The sequence below is a fragment of the Parasteatoda tepidariorum genome, chromosome 1 (genome assembly GCF_043381705.1).
Source record: "Parasteatoda tepidariorum isolate YZ-2023 chromosome 1, CAS_Ptep_4.0, whole genome shotgun sequence".
NCBI classification, from domain to species: Eukaryota; Metazoa; Arthropoda; class Arachnida; order Araneae; family Theridiidae; genus Parasteatoda; species Parasteatoda tepidariorum.
Genome location: NC_092204.1, coordinates 107,167,236 through 107,188,728, shown reverse-complemented (window position 1 = coordinate 107,188,728; position 21,493 = coordinate 107,167,236). Strand labels below are relative to the sequence as shown.

The following is a 21,493-nucleotide window of genomic DNA, read 5'->3' as shown; positions in this document are numbered from 1 at the left end:
AACAATAAGTTGCAAGGCTTCTTATTAACAACAAATTATAACAACAATGTTCTTAGTATATATTTTTTTTTTATTCTTAAAGTCTTTTAATTTTTCTAAAATAATCAATAACTTAAACAAATGAAATTGAACTAAATGAAAATACCAACAAAAAAAATGAAAGAGATGAAACATCTAATGGATAAATACCTCTCACTCCTATATTCCATAAAACATCAGCTTGTAAAATATTAGTGATTTGACGTGGCAATACTCTCATAAGCCGTCTCCGAACAAAATTTCCTGCTGTTTCCCACAAAGATGAACCCTGAGGAATTATTAAAAGCAATTTTAAAAATTGAAACAAAGCTAAAACATTGCTTATTATATTTTTAAAGTAAAAAAATTGTTTGATGATTCCTGTTAACAAGCCAAACGGCAGAAATATTTTTTTTAAAAACATTCACAGTTGATTTGAAATAGGATCCAAAAATAATTCTATCCAAAAAATAAATTTTAGTAAATATTTATTATTTATTATTATTTTATTTAATTATAATCAAAAACATTTTGAATTTTAAGATATAAAATTTTCACATCATTTTAAAGTATCTAATTTTTCATGTCAAAATAAAAAATTTGAGTGAAATCAATTGAATAGTTCCTGAGAAATGGAGTTTTAAATATACGACTTTTTAAGCAATAAATTTATCCTAGGAGTATTTCAATTAAATGCATTTAATCATTTCTATTTTAAAAAAAAGTTTAAATTATATAATAAATACCAATGAAAGACTAGTTCGTTTGGCAAATGGTCTAGATGAATACCACTTCAGATAACAACTTTCATTAATTCTTCCCGATTCAGCATTCCACAAGTCATTTTTTCCTGATTGAAGAAAAAACAAAGTTATAAGAATAAAATACGTATAGTATGCATTTAAATTAAAGAGAGAAAATGAAACCTTTCTTAGGATTTTTAAAAAGTATATTTTCATTTCTGAAAATTGCAAAAATTGTTTCTAAAAACATAATGACCTTAACTCAGAACTGGTCTATGATTTTCAAGTATTTTAAACAAACTTGTATGCACATTAAATACTGTAAGAAATATTAAATCAATATCTTATTTGGGTTATAGCTCCTCAAACAGTAAAACAAGCTTTACTTTTAAGAGATGCATTAAGTTGAATAGATTTTTCTAAATCTCTTTTATATGATAAAGGCTATTTCATTATTCAAAAAAATATGAGCACAAGATGCCAATACACAAGATTAATAGACGCCTATTAATAGCACAAGACGCCAATAAGGTTAATTTGTGCTATAGAAAAAGGAAAATAAACTTGTAATAATTCAAGGAAACAAATCCTGAGATGTTAGAAACCATCTTTGCCAAAACAAACAAAAAAGGAGCAATTATTGTCACTTTGGGTTTTTACATATTTTTACCATAAGGAAAGTAGAACACAAACTATTTGTTAGTGCCAAAGGTTTGGTTTTGTCAGCAGACTAAGTATTTAAGCTTTTGATTATTTCTGTGATGCAAATAACATTTTTATAAATAAGAATCGACTTAATTAGTCAGGTGGAAATCAACTAAACATAAAGGAAACTATTCACTGAAACTAATTATGAAAATAAAATGAATAAATAAGAAAAACAGCAGAGAATTGCCAGAAAGCATCTGTAGATGTAGATCAAAAAATACCTGTAGATAGTTAAAAAAATCTCAAAAATGTTTTTAAAAACAAAGTGCAAAAAAAAAATTTAAATCTTGTACTTAATTTCTTTAAAGAAAGAAGAAGAAAGAGAAATTTAAACTATAGCAAGCATTTCTCTAAGGGGAGAAAACAATTTTAATATTTTTAACCAATTATAATTGGGACTTTTTTTTTTTTTTTTTGAGGGAGGGGTAATTAAAATAAATACTTAAACATTTGTATGCACAAAATATTCCAATTAATTTCTGATTTGAAGATGGGGGAAACATATAAAAAATTCAAAAGCCTAATTTTACTTACAAATCACATATTGTGTACCCCTATCAAGAACATAACTTTCCAATGGTATTTCCCTTACAATTGTATATATTCAAAGTCAGGAAATTATTATACTTTTCTAAACTGAATAAATTCCGGGAGCATGCTAAAACTAATTTTATTCTACCTAACAAATTTATCATAGTCAAATCATGAAAGCAAAATTTAAAGTTGATTAACTACAAACTTGATTGTAAAAATTATTTAAGTCAATTAACTTTTAACCCAAATTCTGAACCATGTCATATTACTATAACTTAATTTTATTAAGTTCACAATCCTTTTATCTTCAATTTCATAATAATGAATCAACATTGCTCAGTTTCCCTCTAACTTGATTTTTCTTAATCAATGACTATCTTTTTTTCTCTTCCAATCTTATTACAGCCAAGAGATAACACCTGTGAGGAATAAATAAACTTGTTTTCTTTTGCTCATATTGTTTGCATTGGCAGCATCAATACTGTACCTGTAATATATTGGAACTTGGAAATGAAAGGATTAAAAAAGTAGATGGATGCATTCAAATTTATCTCATTCATTTCAAATCCAGCAACATCTGGATAAGCTTTGTGTTCATTATTACCTACTAGGGTAGGGGTGCACAACCTGCGGCCCGCGGGCCAAATGCGGCCCTTCGACTACTGAAGTGCGGCCCGCGAGAACACAATAAAAAAAACACAATAAAAAAAATTTAAAAAAATGGCAATTTTTAATCGCAATTTTTAAGTCATCACGTTTTGACGTAATCAATTTTAACAGATTCTTTAGTAAATGTATGTTTAACGCACTTTCTTTAAGCCAATTTTATCGTAAATATAAATGATTTTTTTAAACAGTTATTTCCCCTTTTCTATGTGATTTCGAAAANGTTAGCCAGCCTGCTGTGCAAGTGGCCCTTCACTCAAAAAGGTTGTGCACCCCTATACCAGGGTTTGAGCAGAAGTGTTCATCCTTGAAGACGTTTAAAGAGAAATTCTTTTAACTTCAAATAAAAAAAAATTAAAAAAAACCTCATTAATGATGTGACTATAAATCTAACCATGAAATGGATAGATATAATATAAATATATGGAAATATTAGGAAAAAGAAAAATATACTTAAACAATATTAATATAAGCATTCAAAACCTGAAACTAACACTATGTTAAACTGTTGATAACTCAATATTTTTTTTACTGTCCCATCACAATTGAGTAATTACGAATATGGTAGCAATAAGTTCAGCAATATTAATGGAAAACTTAATTCATTTCTCATTACTAACTATATGAAAGTAAACAGAACAACATTTCAAAACAAAAGCAAATCAATAATGATAATGTTAATGATAAACTCTTTAGAAAATAAAGGAAAAGTTTTAAGAGCTCACCATCAAAATTATTTAGAGTACGAGTAACTTTTCGCTGAGGAGTCACATGCTTGATACTATTGTGTCTTCTCAGGGCCTTAGTACCTTCATCAATAGCATTCTCTTGAATCTTTAAAATATATTGTTTTTTAGATCAGTAATTTCTTAGAAAGAAAAATAACAACATTCTTTAATTTAATGCTTATACAGCATACATGCTCTGCAATGATTGCCTTTGGTACACTATCGGTCAAAAGTTTGCCAAAATTTTGAAATCTACAAAGAAAAGGTCTAAATTCAAATGTTCATAGAACTGCGAAAAATCATTCAAATTGCATGAAATTTTGATATGTTCTAAAATAAACCCTCTACTGTTGGTTACACATGATCAAATCGCAATACTTTGTTTTTTGCGAACTGAATCCAGCTTTCCATCATGGATTGTTCTTATGGAGAAAAAATTTGTTAAGTTTGAACACTTGCCAAACTTGCAAAAAAAAAAAATTGTTCTTTCTGTTAATGGAAAATAGTTATTTGAACCGTTATATGTAAGCCCTCAAAATTTCAGATCGATTCGATTTTTTTTTTGACGAAGTTATAGAATTTTGAAAATCATGTGCACTTTTCTCGATTTTTGAGCATTCCACATAGGCAGTCTTTTGGTCTATACATCTTCTACCAAAGAACTTTTTAACTTTAATGTTATCTATATTTTCAAATAATTAATATTTATTATAAAACAAATACTCTTATTCATTATTGTAATTATTATTGTTTATATTTATTGTTGATATTTATTGCTCATATGTATTTGTTTTGTTGTGATATTTTTACTTTACATTAAATTGGAATAAAAAGTTATAACAGTAATTGCATAAATAATTCTAAAAAAATAATAACAATAGTATAAAAAATTTGCATTTTTACTAAACTATTATGTTTACAACAGGTCAAATATTTAACATATTCTTATTCGTATTTTATAATTAAATAAATTAACGTTTAAATCTTAGATTCCTCGAACCATCCACCCTTTGCTTTTATTATAGCCTTACATATGCCTGGCATTCGTTCTAGCAAACTATTAATCACTTCAAGAGATATAGAGTTCCATTCCTGTTTTAAAATGTCCCATAACTGATTTCGATTCGAAACATCAGAGCATCGTTTGCAAAAACAAATTTTCAATGAAATGTGACATCTATGAGATATTGTTTTAATTATATTCATAAAAAATTCTTTGTAATAACAATAATTACAATAATGAATAAGAATATTTGTTTTATAATCAATATTAATTATTTGAAAATATAGAAAACATTAAAATTAAAAAGTTCTTTGGTAGAAGATGTATAGACCAAAAGACCGCATATGTGGAATGATCAAAAATTGAGAAAAGTACACAAGTTTTTCAAAATTCTATAACTTCGTCAAACAAAATCAAATCGATCTGAAATTTTGAGGGCTTGCATAGAATGGTTCAAATAACTATTTTCTATTAACAGAAAATACAAAAAAAAATTTTGCAAGTTTGGCAAGTGTTCAAACTTAACAACTTTTTTCACCTTAGAAACAGCCCATGACGGAAAGCTGGATTCAGTTCGCAAAAAACAAAGTATTGCAATTTGATCATATGTAACTAACTGTAGAGGGTTCACTTTAGAACAAATCAAATTTTCATGCAATTTGAATGATTTTTCGTAGTTCTATGAACATTTGAATTTAGACCTTTTTTCTGCAGATTTCAAAATTTTCGCAAACTTTTGACCGGTAGAGTATATATTTTTTAATTTTTATTGAAAATGAAGAAAATTTAGAGTATATAAAGGTTGCAAAGTAATGTTTAAAAGCTATCAAAATCTATCTAATTACTAGTGAGGAAGTTGGAATGTAAAACAACTTAACTAGTTTGATTACCTGGTGAAACTTAGAGGCATTTCTAAGAATCAACTTTCAACTTCTGTCAGTTTTCTCTGACAATCAAACAGACATTTATATTTCGGTCACATCTTTCTCAGTAGTGATTCATAAGATTCAGATTCCTAACTTAAGTATTAAATAACGATCCATTGTGTTTATATTTTTATCGTCAAAAGTACTTTTACTGTAAAATATTTACATGACTATAAAATACTTTTGAAATATCTCTACTTCATTACGTTTAGGAGACGAAATTTGTTGGAAAAATTAATTTATACCTGTGTTCAAAATGATTTTGAATAAAAAAATGGTGGCTAAAATATAAGGAATTATTAAGAAGTATTGATTCGTATTTATATGAGCCAGTTAGTCATGCAGAAAATTTCTTGTGAATTTGTTCTTTCAACTTCCAATTTTTTATGACTTTCTTGACAGTGAATATTTAATTTAGAAAATGCAAGGAATTTATAAAATATTTAAGATTTTTAAAGTTATTACTGCTCTTTTATTTTTCATCCTTTATTTATTTATTTCCCCCCTAAGAAATAGAAATGATTTCTTTCCATTGAAATAACATCAAGTATTCTTTTAGTGTTTCATGAGTATACATTCACCTTTGGAGGTATGACCAATGTGATAAGTTAGCTATTAATCTTAACGGATAGATTAAAGGAAAAAAAACCAGCTGCTTTTGAGCATCAGGTATAATTCTTATTGACGCTCAGCCATAGGAGCATTTTCATTGCTTCCCTTGACAGACCTGCAAAGATTTGCACCTATCTAATTTGAAAAATTAGTTTGGTTCGAACCTTGTTTCTTTATAAAAAGTAGTTGCCAAGAATTGCAACAAACTACTGTTTTTTTTTTATCCCACTACTCATTAGGCTACTTTTTTTAAAAAGTAGTACACCACACAAGGAACCAGGAAAAAAGTAGCGACTACAGTAGTTACTCTAATTGTAGCATTCTACTTCAAACCACAGATGGAAGTAATAATTATGCACTAAGTGTTTTCACTATCTCAGCAATTTTGAATAAAAAAAGAAGAGAAAATTTGCTAGTTTATTATTTTTCTTTAGATTACAAACATTAAAAAACTTTAAAATATGTCAAAACAATTATAATTTCTTTCTATTTCTTTTTGACAATTTTAATCAAATTGTCAAAAAGAAAAAGACTGATGAAGTGATACCTAATGATAAAATTAACATTTCTTAAAATTTTGTCAGCATTTTTAAAGACTCTAAGCAAAGTTCATATGTTTGAATATTCCCTTTTTTTTTACTTTACAAAACCATAATTGAAGTCAGAGTCAAGTTTATAAAAAATCTGGAGTTAAAATGGACTATTTCAACCACTTATTCCCACAACCCATGCACACTGAACAGTCAATTTTAGTTACACATTAAAACATTATAAGTCAAAATAACAAACCTAAACAAAACTATATTTAAACTAATATTTAATCACAGAAAATGATGAAAAAGTCAATGTTCGATTAGAACAAAACTAATGTTAAAAACTACCTGCAAAACTTCAAAATCACTAGGAAAATTGCTGGCAGGATTGTTACGAGGTAAAATTTGCCAGCTGTCTGAGCCAAAGCGATGCAAAGCTGTCCTGATAAACTTTAGTCTTGTATCTTGATTATAAAATTTCTTAAAACTCACAATGAATTCTAGGAAAAAAGTAGTTCATAATTAAATAAATATTTAATTGATATAATTTAAACATATGTTTTAAAAAATTAACAACACAATGTAATAGTTACATAAATTCGGTGAATTATTCTAATACTAGTGGGCTGTGCCCCCTGCTCGCTAACGGTCGCCAACCCCCGAAAATTGCTACAATTGCTCAATTCCTTAACTTGAATGAAGTTTGGAGAAACCTCTCACTCAACAGGGGGTTGAATTCTTATCCTACTTTTTATTGAATGAACCATAGAAGGGAGAGAAGTTTCTTTGTTATCTATTTTAACAGAGAACATGAATAGATTTCCAAAAACTGTCTGTGCACATGCTCCATATTACTTAAGCCGCTTGAGTAAATTATAGTTAGAGTTAGAGCACATATCATTTTTAAGTTCTTTTGGTGTTAAATTTTATCAGCATGCCAAAAAGGAAGGATTTGAGTCTTAAAGATAAATTCGAAGTGTTGCAAAACTATGATAAACTTCCTAAATGTAGTCAATGTGAAACTTTAATTAAATTAGTGATTTCCCAAACTGCTCTTTTCAATATTCTTAAACAAAGGATAAATATTTCCGAGGAAATAAAAAAAGAATGGAAATCTGTCAAGAAAGCGTAAGTGTGAAGGAAAATCGGAGGAAATTAAAATGGCTCTGTTAGAATGGTTCAAAAATGCACGCGAAAGAAGAATTCTAATTTCCCGTGGAATTTTATTTCACAAAGCACAGGACTTTGCTAACTTATTTGGTGATTCTGATTTTAATGCTACAGATGGGTGGCTAACCGGATGGAAAGACTGCATTGTCTATCATAAATTGCATGGTGAAATGCAAGATGCTGATTTTAGCTCTGCCGCCGATTGGGTAAACGAAGTGTGGCCAACACTCATCAAAGACTATAAACCAGAGCAAATTTTCAACACAGGTGAAACAGGATTATTTTTCCGAGCACTTCCTGAACACACACTGCTGTTTAAAAATGAATCGACTGGTGGTTGTAAAAAAATAAAGGAAAGACTAACCATGCTGCTAACATGCAACATGACAGGAACTGTAAAAAAAACACTTTAGTGATAGGAAAGAGCCGGGCTCAAAAAACAGCCCGTCCGCCCGTCCTCGGCGGTCAAAAATTACCCGCGGACAATGAATTTCTCGAATACGACATCCGCGCGGATGGCCATTTTCCCGTTAATGTTCGTGATACATTTTCAATTTTGTTGTCGTACAAAAGTCCAGCCGTCCTCGGGGGCGAGTAAAATTTTTGAGTTTTTTCGAGCCCTGGGAAAGAGTTTAAAACCTCGATGTTTTAAAGGAGTAAAACACCTGCCCACCAGTTATGCCAACAGCTATAATGCATGGATGACATAAAGCATCTTCACAAAATAATTTCTTCTTGGATGGGACAAGGAGCTGAAAAATGAAAAGGTCGTCTTACTTTTACACTATTGTTCTGCACGCCCTGCTGATGAGGACTTGTGTTTGAAAAACATTAAATTAGTGTTTTTGAAACCCAAAACTACAGCTATTATTCAACCCCTTGATCAGGGAATCATAAGATCATTCAAGTTTCATTACAGAAAAATGGTTGTTCAAAAAATCATTAGTGACATAGACTGTGACAGCTCTTCGGAACTCTTAACTGCAAACAAACTATCGAAATCCCTTACGATTTTGGAATCAATGCATTTGATTCGTAACTCATGGGACATTGTTTCAACCCAAACAATATCAAATTGCTTTAAAAAGTGTGGATTAAGCACTGGTGATGGAGCTGATAACTGTTTCGAAGAAATGCTCAGCAATGAAGAAAATGAAATTGACGAGAATTTTTCACGTTAAGTAGCTATTGACGATAATGATTGCAAACATCAGGGGAAAATCTGATTCTGAAATTGTTACAGACATCAAAAATCGCAAATTTATTTCCAATCAAGAAATGGAGGAATCAGATTCAGAAGATGAAATAAACTCATCAGTGCCATCTTCAATGGAAGTCAGAAAAGCACTTAATATATTGCGCAAGCTTTAGAACAAAGAGGAGGAAATATCGAAAACTATAAAAACTTCTATAAACTATCAAATGATGTTGAAAAGTTAATTTTAAGTACTGCAACTCAAGCAACCATTGATCGGTTCTTTGCAAAAATTTTGCAAATTTAATCTTATGTAAGGTTTTACTTTATTAAAATAATTAAATTAGTTAAAATGAAGCATTAATGTTATCATTATTTCAGCTTTTAAAGTGTGTGCATTTAGAATATATCGTAAAAATGTGATTTCTTTTTTTATGTTGAATCGCCTCTTAATAAAATCAGCCACTTAATAAAATCAAAAGAGCATAAAACGAAAGTGATTTTAAGAAACGGTGAGCACTGTAGTACCTATTTACTATAGTACCAAATAGGGTCCGGTTATTGCAAAAAAAAATTTCAAGGAGTTTTTAAATTGTAAATACATACAAGACTGTGCTCACCACTGTAAAATTATAATAAAAAAAGTAAATTAATTTATTAAATTTTCAAAAATAAACAGCAGTTGCTGATTCAAAATTAGAGATGCAACATACAAATATTTGGTATTTAGTCTATACTGCTGAGCGCAGAATATTCATTTCGAACGAATAATAGAAGAAGCCTCTGCCGAAGACAAAACTTAATTCGTTTACATTCATCTTTCTTGTTTTCCCCCCTGGGAAGGGTTTATTCGATTAACAAAACAATAATGAAGATAAACAATTTTGTGAAGGGTCCAATTAAAAGAAAAATTATTTTGTGAAGGGTCCGCTTTTATGAAAAGATATTTTGTGAAGGGTGTGTTAACGGACCCAAATTTCTTCTAAACAGACCCCTGTATCTACATTCTACATAATTTATGAAAGTAGCTATGAAGTAAAAATTTTATTAAAATTTAAGTTATTGTGATTATTTTCTGATATATGAAACTGAATTATTATAAACTAGCAGTTGCCTGCAGCTCCGCCCACATTATTATTTTCTCTGGTTGTAAGGTTTTATTTTGTTACAAAAAAGTATTTTTTCGCAGTAAATTGTAGTCTAACCTGTGTCAACTCTTTAGCTAGCTAGACCTCCAACTTTATCTGCGCACAAGAATACGCAGATTTGTTGCTCAGTTTTTATGTGAAAATGTTATAAACAGACCGACAATACACTACGGTTTTGTATACAAACTAATTTCAGCAATTATAATATTAGTAGCGGAGTACGAGTTTTATAGTGCACTATTTTATTCAATTTACACATTAATTTAAATTAGTTTGAATTTAATTAACAAATATATAAAATTAACATGTGTTTTTTTCTTAAGTTTTGCACACTACACTTCACTACAGTTAGAAATTTTAATCTTTCACAGTGAGTAGCACTATACCAGCTGTCAAAAACACATTTGAAGTTGATGAATTTACAAAAAATTAATATCAGGTAAGCAGGGGGTCTACCCAAAATTGAAAAACATGGCAAGGGATCTACGAGACAAAAAAGTTCAGGAACCACTGATTTAGAGTATGATCGGTAGAAGCAATCATTCCATTATGATAACCAATGCATAAAATTTCCACAGATGCATAATCTATGGCTCCTAAGCCAAAAAAGGACACAATTATTATTAAAAGTGAATTATAGTCTAGAATCACGAGTGATGTGTAAAGAGGGAGCAACAGCATTAGGTATTTAGTCAAAGGAGGCATTCAATCTATTATTTAAACTTTAAATTCAATACTAGATAGCTTGTATTATTTTTCTCAAAAATTATCTCTTGTAAATTCACCTATAGGTAAATTTTTGGGTTAAAAAGAATACTATACAAATAAAATATAACATAATACATCTAATAAGAATAAAATAAGATAAAATAAGAATTCCAAACGAACTTAATAATGAAGTTTTAGGTATAAATATTATTTCCATTTAAAAATATTTTGCTGAAAATAATAAATTTTTAACAAATAATAATAAAAATTTTTTGCATATCAATTTTTCTCCAAATTGAATAGTTTTTTTTTTCCTATTGCCTACACTTCTCTTTTAAAGGCATCTAATAGAGAAGCTTGCCCAGGACAACCACATACCTATACACACCACTGGGATACATTATTATTGTGAAACATGTGGTTAGATAAGTTCTTATGTTTTGATTAAACAGAATCCTACATTTCAGCAAAAATTTCCTAAAAGTATTTAATATTTTTAAAATTAAAAAAGTCAGTTAAACAATTCACAAATAAAATAAAAATGTCATAACTTTTTATTATTTATTTTAAAAAGAAACTAATGTTTTTTTTAACACTAATAAAGGCTGAAGGCCCAAATATAGTCATAAATGAAGAAAAAAATAAAAGAATGCTTGAAAAGTTATATTCTTACCATTATCTACTACTTCTGATGAAAAATCTATATAATAATGACCAGATGAAGAAAGATTTTGTGCACAAGATGAAGGAAAAGTCACTATACAAAAAATGGGCAGCCACAATAAAATGTGGCAACATAATAGTTGCCGAATTCGGAAAGTACTCAAGCTTCTTAATCGAACCTTGAACCACATGCTTGAAAAAAATATCTTCAAGCGTTACGATACTTTAACAATTTTGAGCAAATACCATCTGTTTTAATTTGGAAGAGAGGCATGATCTGAAAAAAATATATAGTCTAGCATCAAAATATAATCTAGTAATGTAAAAAAAAAAATGACAAATACATTCAAAATTGTTTATTAGAAACCAATATTTAAATATAAAAAAGCTTATATAATATTTCATTACTACATGCATAACTTAAATATAAGGAGTAATTTTTAATAAGCTTCTTAAAAGTACTTTTACTACAAACATCAGAAGAGAAAAAAACAAACATAAAACAATTCAAAAGGGTTTTAATACATCCATTTCAGTTGAATTTTCTCAAATATTATGTAAATAAATGGTCGTTCATAAGTTACGTGACAGTTGTTTTTTAATTTTTTTGTCCCGTTCCTCCCTTTTGTCATAAAATGTCCCCTTTCCCCCAATTCCTAGTCATATGTCCTGCCATATTATACAAACAAATACTAGCACTGCAGAAACTAAACACTGAATACCAATATTTCATAACTTTAACAATGAATTTTAATGAGTGAATACAGATTTGAAATTGCTAACAGTGTCAAGCATTTAGGTTCTGAAACTAACACAATGAATGACGCAATACCAGAGATTCGAAACAGAGACACAGCCGCTAACAGAAGTCTCTTTGGCCAGCAGAAATATTTGAAATCTTATTTCATTAGCTGAAAAACAAAACGTCTACTTTACAAAATATTGATCTTTACATATGCCTGTGAAACATGGACAATAGCCGAGAAAGAGAAAGGGAGGCTCGATAGATTTGAAAGAAAAATATTGAGAAGTAGTTGAGTATTCATTAAGTATTTATTGTATTGGAGGAATGAAGTGTGACAATTATTGTTGAAGAACAAATTTGAAAATCTATAACTATTTGAAAAACCAGTTATCATCAAATTTATTGCTATACATAAGATACCTAATAAGATTAGATGACGATTAAGTCACTAAGATCTTCTTGGGAAAACCATCTGATTCCCAAAAAATGGAAGACCAAAACTTAGGTGGATTAACTGTCTAGATAAAATCCTTAAAAACCATCAGAATGATAACTGGAAAACCTTGGCAAAGAACAGGACAGCCTGGAATGAAATTCTGAGGAAGACCAGGGCCCCCGGGGCTGACATGCTAATGAAACAGAAGAGCTACAAAAAATATGCTGCAGTGTTTTAATGACATTTAAGAGCATAACAATATGCTGATTTGAAATGTTTCAATTTCAACTTATGTGTGATGTCAGACTTCAGGCCACCCTTTTCGTAGAGCTGGAGCGGGAGTCGGAGTACTCTGGAACTCAAAATTTTCTCATGCTCTAGAACTCTGGCAATTTCATTAGCTAAGTTGCTGTTAAATAGACTGTTCATAATATTAAAATACATTTATAATGATTTAAGTTCAAATATAAAAGAGAATTTGAAAAATTCAATTCTTTTCTTAAGAATGAACAAATAACTCAACTATGAATTAAATTAAATTTATAATTTCTGTGAGAGCTGTCAATATTATTGTTATATTTCTTAATGTTCCTTTTTATACTTAAAATTTCAAATTAAAATCTGAAACTCAAAAGTGCATAAATATATAGTAAAAGTTAAATTGCCAAAGCATTAGTGGAGCCCAAGATATAGGGTATTATCTGAAGCCGGAGTATGGAAAATTCTTTGACTCTGGGTTCCGGGTACCCCTTGTCACAATTTTAAGAACCCTCTTCTACAGGGTAATATTATTTATGGATGGCCCCTAAACAATGTGGTGTTCCTAAGATGTGTTTCCATGAATCAGACAACCAATTAAAACCACTGAAATGTAGGGAATAAGAAATTAGGGGCAGTAGTTGCAATAGCTAACAGAAGATGCTATTCTAGTTCATTTTACATTTATTTTAGATAATTTTAGCTGACCTGGTTTATAATAAGAAAATTGCCTTGGCTGTAAACGAGTTCGGCAGTATTATTATTATAGAAGAATAAATCAGAAATTTATTGGTTGAATAGAATAAACAAAATTAAAATAAATAAAACACTCAGTAAATTAATAACATATAAAATAAACTACTGTTTTAACATAAAAGTTGGAACAACTATAACAGTAATATTCCTCTACTGAAACCAAAAAAAGAATAATTTTTTTTCTTCTTTACATAATTAAGAACAATACACATTTTAAAATTCTAGTATTACACTGATTAAAAAAAAACTATTAACAAGTGACAGGAAAAAGTTTTTAAAATTTTCTGAAAACTTTTATTTGTACAAACACACACAGTCAAACTAGTTAATAGCAAGAACATAAGAACCAAGACTATTTGATCGTTAATACAGAGTTAGCCAAAAACATCAAAATAAATACTATTTAAAATTAATTACTTTTATTTTATTATTATTTAGACTGAGAGAAAAAAACATGTGAGATTTGTTTCTAGTTTCCTACAGTACCCTTCTTTTGGAATTCTTTTATGAGCAAAGCCCATCTCCTTAAAAGTATTATTTCTAACAAAATCAACACTAAATTTAGCACAAAAGTATTTTATTTAACATGCCATGTTTTCTTTTTCATAAGTAATTTTTCTAGTATGAATATATTGATATCTACTTGCACCAACTCAATGATATAGCATTATAACAGAGTTCTGTAGTTTAAATAATTGCCTCTAACAAGACATTATTTCTGTACAGATATATAAGTGGCTATTTTTTTTCTTACATTTTTAAAAAAATACTAAATAATGACATTGAAATTATATACAATAGTAATTCATTCCAGGAAATAAGAGGTAAACAATAACAGTATTAAATTCTAACACTTAAAATAAAAAAATACTAACACTTGAAATTAATTACTTAAAGAGTAATTTTTATTATGCCTTCTAACTTAATTTATTTATAAATATATTGTTTAACAACAAGAATTAAGCAAAAAATTTACTTAAATAACATCCAAAATAACTTTCGTGAAAAACTTCTGACACCTGAACTCTTTACTCACAAAGATTCACATATTCACTTAAAAATAATTAACCTTACAAGTATAAGCAGGCTATTGAAAAAAAAATACAAAAGAGTCACCAGCCTTATCACTGAAATCAAGTTCAGAAAATGAATTTAATAGATGAGCGAAAGTTTGTTTATAAAATTCATTTTTTAACAAGTCACCAACTTAAGCATTGAAATCAAATTTTCTGCAATGAATTTAATGGACTAGAATAATAATTTTTATAAAAAAATTGTTAAAAAATATATAAATATAACAATTTATTAAAAAAAAAATGAAACTACACCTTAGTCTTATAACTACTATGCACCTAATTACGTTTTTGAGCGATTTCATAGAACACGGGTAGAATGCAAAATCAAAATGTAAATCAACTACAATAATTTGTTATAAAATGATTTAAATAAATTTAACAATAAACAAGTAAACATTTCGGACTTCCGTCAAGTCAACAAAAACACTGACCGTTTGCAGACACTCTTTATGCGGTCGGAGTTGCAAAGAGTTCACTGAAATATAATATAAATAAATGATGCAGCAGTAGCCGAGTAGTCAGGGAACGCTTGCAAGCTCCATACCGCCCATATTTTCGGGTTCCTGTTTCCGATGTATTTTAAAGCCATTTGGCTCATAACGTGATCATTGTGTTTTGAGATTCTTGCGAACGCTGATTACTTATTACTTGTGTTTACAATACTAACAATACTTGTGTTTACAATGCTAAAGGTGCTAACACTAACGTAAGAATGTGCACAGTCTGCAACAAGAACAAAAGGAAAGAGACCAAATCAGGACTGCCAAAAAAGCAAGTTATTTTCAATCAAAGTCGAGTTATTTATAATCAAAATCTAGCAACCATGTCACCTTTTTTAACAATATATCTGCAAATAACTAATATAAAACAAATTTTCACTTCAAACTCACCAGAATTACTTATAATAATATTACTATCTTATGAAATACGGCAGATTTAAGCTCAAAAATTATCTAATTTACTTCTTTTATTGAGAACAAAATTATCAGTTTGAAAATATCGCCTCACAGAATAAGCTGTAGTAAGCAGTTGCAAACTTTCTGGCCGGAACTAGAACAGGTATGGAGCTCTTGAAAACATCATCCAAATTCAAACATCTGCGCTTTATCTTCAAAATGTAAATGGCTCTTTATTTTGAGAACCTTAGGTGAAATAATTAAAAGGTAGATAGTAATCGTGCTTGCTACAAGATTATTTTTCCTTTTTTACATGATTTGTGATTAAGGGTTAAAAAGTTTTCGACGATTTATTTAAGGTAAATTCTCACTGATCTGATCTCGCAATGTGCAATTCAATAAGAAAGAGAGAACAACTGAGTTTTCCACGCTAGAGGATGGCTGGTTTTGGGTTTTTCCAGGGACGCACGTTTTCCAGGGTAACCCTACCATGAGGGTTACCGGGAAAGGAATGAAGATTTCTTGGAATCAGACATTTCAAGATAACAGGGCGTGGCTAAAATTTAACCAATCATACAATTTACTTAAGATTTTCTTTTTAAATTTGGCAGTATTAGCATAGGTAAAACGAAACGAGATTCTGCTATTTAGATAATATTTTTGACGATTTATTGTTTTCTTTTTATAATGTTTTATGTTTTCATTAAACGAAAAAAACATAAACTGCGAATACTTTGAAATATTATTTAATTTATTGTACATATAATTTTATTAATTAAAAACTTTCATATTTATCATGTATAATTCATAGAATAAAACCATTTTTTCATAATAAATACTTCTGATACATCCTTTAATAGGTTTCACTATTTGTTTTAAATATTTTTTAAAAAGTACAACTCTTAAAATAATGATCATATTTTAAAGAATTAAGATTCAAAATTTCGTGCCTGAGTACTGCATGTAGATAGATTACTAATTATACTAGTTTTTAAATCAAAACTGATTGCCAGAAAGAAATGAAATTTTATCAGACAAAAAATTAACGTTTACCTATCGGTCTCTTATTAACTAATTAACTTAATTTCAGAAAAGTTCATTAGCTTTCAATTAAATTTGTAACAATATGAATGACTAAAGTTACTACTTTGCTTATTACTTTGGTTTATTCCTTACATTATTAAAGTGACTGTTTTAACCTTTTTTTTCGTGATTTGTAAAATCATTTCACGTTTGAAATACATAAAAATTATAGTTCAAGGAACTACTTTCACAGCTTTTATAGTATACTTTTTAATGGAAGAATGAGAATAAAAAATTTCAAAATGAGTAAAAGAAGAAATAAGTACATATTTCATAAATATTTTTCGAAGCATTTTTATTCTATTTTCTTTTCCCATTATTCTTTTCTGTATTTCTTATTATAAATAAATTATTTACTTTATAATACATTATGCCTGTAACAAATTCTTTTAAATTTGTTGCTATCTGTATATAGTATAAAGAACCATCGTTCGGAATGTAGTTGAATACTGTTGAATTAAAAGTTCATTGAAAGAAAATTAAAAAAAGAAATGATTGGAACTTCAAAAAAAGGTATTGGTCAAGTAATATATCCCAGGTAATATAACATGAAAATAGTAACAATTATCATATAATGAGAGCATATATATATTTAGTTTGCCGTAATTTCTTAGTTAACTCTGAAAGTATCTTTTCGTTCACACATACTAATGACACAAAACATCTCTTAATTATCGTCTTGAAAATGGCTCGGGCACGTTTATCTTTTAGAAATTTTGAAATCTTGTTTTATGAAATAGAAAATAATTACGACATTCATCGGCGATATATCGTATTTAGTTCTCAAAAATTCACCATTCCCTCCAAGAATGAGGATTCCGGACACTTGACACCCGCTGGAAAGAAAACCGATTGAGATTCTTGCCAAGAAACAGTTTCCAGGGGGCTCATGGTGAGGAAAAAGAATTTTCTGCTTTACGTGACGTCAGTCCCTCATGGAACTTTCTTCCCGGTAGCTCACGATAGGGTCCCTGATTGAAGACGAAAAAATTGCTTAAGCAATTTAGTAGTTTCCATTAAATTATTTATGATAGTAATAACTTGGAAATAGTATTACCTAAATAATAATATCAACTATATTATAAATAGTATCAACAAGAAAAATAAGGGGTACCTGACAATTACCCGGAAACCAACCAGATTTTCATTACCCGGACTTATTAAAATTGAATTACTGGGTATCCAGACTCGTCGGTTTTAGAATTAAGACCTGGTATCGAAAACCTGGCCAATTTTACAGGTATCTACTACCGTGTAACAAAGCAATCATTGTTGTAGTTTATTTATGTTGTGCTAGAGCTGCACGATGGGCTATTGGCGACAGTCTGGGAAGCATTCCTGAGGATTGATCTTCTGAAGAGGGAGTGGCATCCCAGCTTCTGTAGTCCGACGGCCTTCGTGTGAAATCGAGCACTTTACGGTAGAATAGTTTAACGAGGAACAAAGTCGCACACCCTCTGTCCCTTCGTAGACTGATCCAAGTAGCAGGGTTTGTTGATTTAAATCAGCTTAATTTAAGTTGACTATTTTTTTTTATATATATTGATTTTAAAAGTTAAAAAACAGTGTTTCAATTATTGATACTTTTATTTTTTTCTTATCTAAGTTTTAAAATTTATTTTAAATAAATTGCTATAATTAATTTTAGTTAACGAAATTACTTTCTTTCTTGATGTGTGCTAAATTCCAACACATTTGAAATTACATTTTTAAAAATCTATTGATTCTTGAGATTGAAAGTACAGATTAAAGTAAACATTTAACCCTTTCGCGCCGACTGTCACAAATACGTGCCAGCAGTAAAACCGTATCAACCGGGGTAAAAGATAAAACTGGTAATCAAAGTAATTCTTTAGCAGTTTATTTGTGGGAGGAGTTATAATTGTTTGATTTATTTAATTCACCATTACTTTGTTCAAAATAAAACTATTTAATTATACTTTGAACTATCATCAGAGATGCCAACTTGCTCCGGACAGCAAATATATATTTTAAAGTGGTAGTTTATCAATTGTGANACCTGTGAGCAGTAGTTGCAGAAATTTGAATATTTTATGTTTAACTAGGACTACATTTTTAAACACAATCTGTTACATTTATTTTGTCATTTTAAAAATCAAGAGGGAAAAAAAGAAATCACAATTTTAAATTAAAATTATGGTTTGCTAATTGAAACTTTGCTTTAATAGTTAAAGTACAGGGGTCTATCCAAGTCAAATTTACCTTCACAAATTCAACTTTAGGAAAAACAGTAGAATAATTTCACAAAATATTTTTTCTTAAAATTTCATTTTTGTGTCTCGTAGAAACGATAAATCCATATTTTTGAAATTTTTTTGTGTTGAATTTTTAATATAATTTTTTATTTTCACAAATTATATCTAAATTTCACAAAATAGGTGCCTATCAAAAAAACCTAAACAGACCCCTGATGTACTTTTTAAATTCTCTATTTCATCTAGTCTTTAAATTTCAATCATGCATTTAAAGCTATGTATTATAACGAAAAATTATTTTAGTAAGTTAGAGCTCCTAAAATATTGTTATAATATAGTTTTAATGTTAATTTAATTCTGACTAAACATTTATAAAGTATTTTTAATCGTAAATTAAATTTCTTACAGTGTATTTGAATAAAAATCAAAAAAATCCGATTTAAATCAAAAAAATCTATTTTTTATTAAAAAAAATTACGAACCCTGCCAAGTAGTCACCCACCCGTACACAGTAATGCTTGACTGCTGTGTTCTATTGGGGATCATGTCTTAACAATTAGTCCATTTCGAGACTCGCATAACAATCATATTCAAATTCATAGTAACAAAGAATCAAATGAACACTCTAGAGGTGGGCCAAGGACATTATTTACATCCTCGTAAAAATAAACCTACAAATATATTTTATTATTAACTACATTATAAGTATTATTTTTTTTAAGTTTATTAAAACCACACGAAGCAATCGTTATTATGTTACCGTTTCTTATGATGGAGTGTGCATAAATTCTAAATAGGAATGAAGTACAACCTATATTTCTGAACAATAATTTAATTTTTCTTATAATGCTGTTGAAAAACATTCTTTTATGATTTTTTTTTAATGGCAGGCACTGAATTTTTTACATTTTCACCTAGGAAGATGCCGGAAGTGTTGCTCAATTAACATTACCCAGTGGGCACCTCTGAAGTCACGGAAGCGAGCAACATTACCCGTCCCACAGATACCCGTTTTATAGGATGGGCCACATTCACACAATAGAGAACAACACACAGAGCAAAACATCCATACCTTGAGCGGGATTCGAACACGCAGCCACTGGCTTCACAGTCAGGCACGCTGACCCCTCGGCCGGCTCTTTCATGTTTCTGAACTACCTGTAACAAACTGGCAAAAAAATAATTGCTACTGATAATGATGAAATGAACAACTTCTTATGAAACATTTACTCATATATACTTAATCCAACAGTAAGAAAAATACTTGCACAGGTACTTGAACAAAAATGATCCCCAAATTTTAGTAATAACCAAGTAGTAGCATAAGAAGGAGAAAAAATGCAATAAATATTGTTAATTTTTCGCAACAACTCTCAATGGCAACAGAGAAAAAAATCACAGAGCAAGTAAAACTAAGCATATAACTCAAAGCCGTCTCTGGGATTCATATCCTTTTCAGTATTTTTCAATTTACTTCATTATTTTTAAAAAATGTTATCGGGTACAAAAATATTTTGGAGATAGTAGTTGAAGCCAACAAGTGAAAATGTTCTTAGATTTGAAACTAATTGCAAAAAGCAAACACAACCTTAAAGTGCTAATTGTACTTTTGGAAAACACTGTGAACAATAAAGAGTCATATAAATTCATTTAAGATCATTTGTACCTACACAACAAAAACTAAAGGTCAAAAAGAAAGAAAAATGGCAAAAATTTTATTTAACACTTTTTAAAAGTTATCACGTTATACATTTTTAAAAGTATTTATCTATAAATATAAAACAGTCTTGATTGATATATACACACAAATTTCAGTTTATTCAAAACAAAATGCCAATAATATTACTACAAAACTTGTGCACTTCAATAGACTAAGGCAAATTCACCATAAAGCTAAGTTAAAATTATTAATGTCGCAATATTGCATTTCCTTTTATAGGTTGCCATACGACTGAATAACTGTGCGACAATAAGGGCATTTTTTTAAATAGTTTCTTTCTTCACATATTTCCATATACTTTGCAGCACACTCTGAGCACATACAGGCATGCTGGCATGGCATAAATTTGGTTGTGACAGCTCTGTCACAACATATCATACATTCAGAATCTGGTTCAGGATGGTTTCGATTAACAGTGTTTGTTTTGGAACTGCGTCTTCCAGTTCTCACTGGTTGAGGTCTTTCACTATTTAGCCATATAATCAGAGCGGTTGCCGCCGCAACAACACCTACAGCTAGAAATAGATATGGATGAGCCATGTTTAACAATTAAATAGCAAGCAAATAAATATCTAGCATTGTCAAAACTGAAAGCAAAGAATTTTAAGTAGAATACATAATGTAGACGAGTGCGACGAGCTCTGTGCGTCAGTTTATAGCTCTCTATTCCTATTACTGAATCTTATTTTTGAGGCTATATAGATAGCAGAAAGTTGCACTGAAAAGTCAGAAATACGAATCGATATTTCAATCAACTCTTTTTTGTGAATCGATTCATCAAGTTCATTTTTGAAAAAGAATCGATTCTTTTTTTTTGACAATATTTTGTACTCTACACTTTATAAGCTTATTCAGAGTTAGTACCATAGATATAAAGGCAGGAAGATCAATCACTCGACCAAACGGACGTCACGGTGAACGTTAACATCACTGGTCTAGTAACTAGTTTGTA

The 21,493-nt window shown here is 29.3% G+C and overlaps 1 protein-coding gene across 2 annotated transcripts in view; it reads right to left on the bottom strand.

Annotated features, from left to right (window-relative positions):
* Positions 1-15,091, bottom strand: part of S1 (membrane-bound transcription factor site-1 protease) — a gene marked incomplete in the record, with an annotated part of 54,263 nt that extends 39,172 nt beyond the window's left edge. For both annotated transcript variants that reach the window (XM_043052064.2, XM_071184852.1), the window contains 6 exon segments: positions 190-307; positions 765-868; positions 3,395-3,503; positions 6,820-6,971; positions 11,366-11,632; positions 14,879-15,091. In XM_043052064.2, the coding sequence (XP_042907998.1) occupies positions 190-307; positions 765-868; positions 3,395-3,503; positions 6,820-6,971; positions 11,366-11,546 (664 nt within the window).
* Between the last annotated feature and the right edge of the window lie 6,402 nt (positions 15,092-21,493).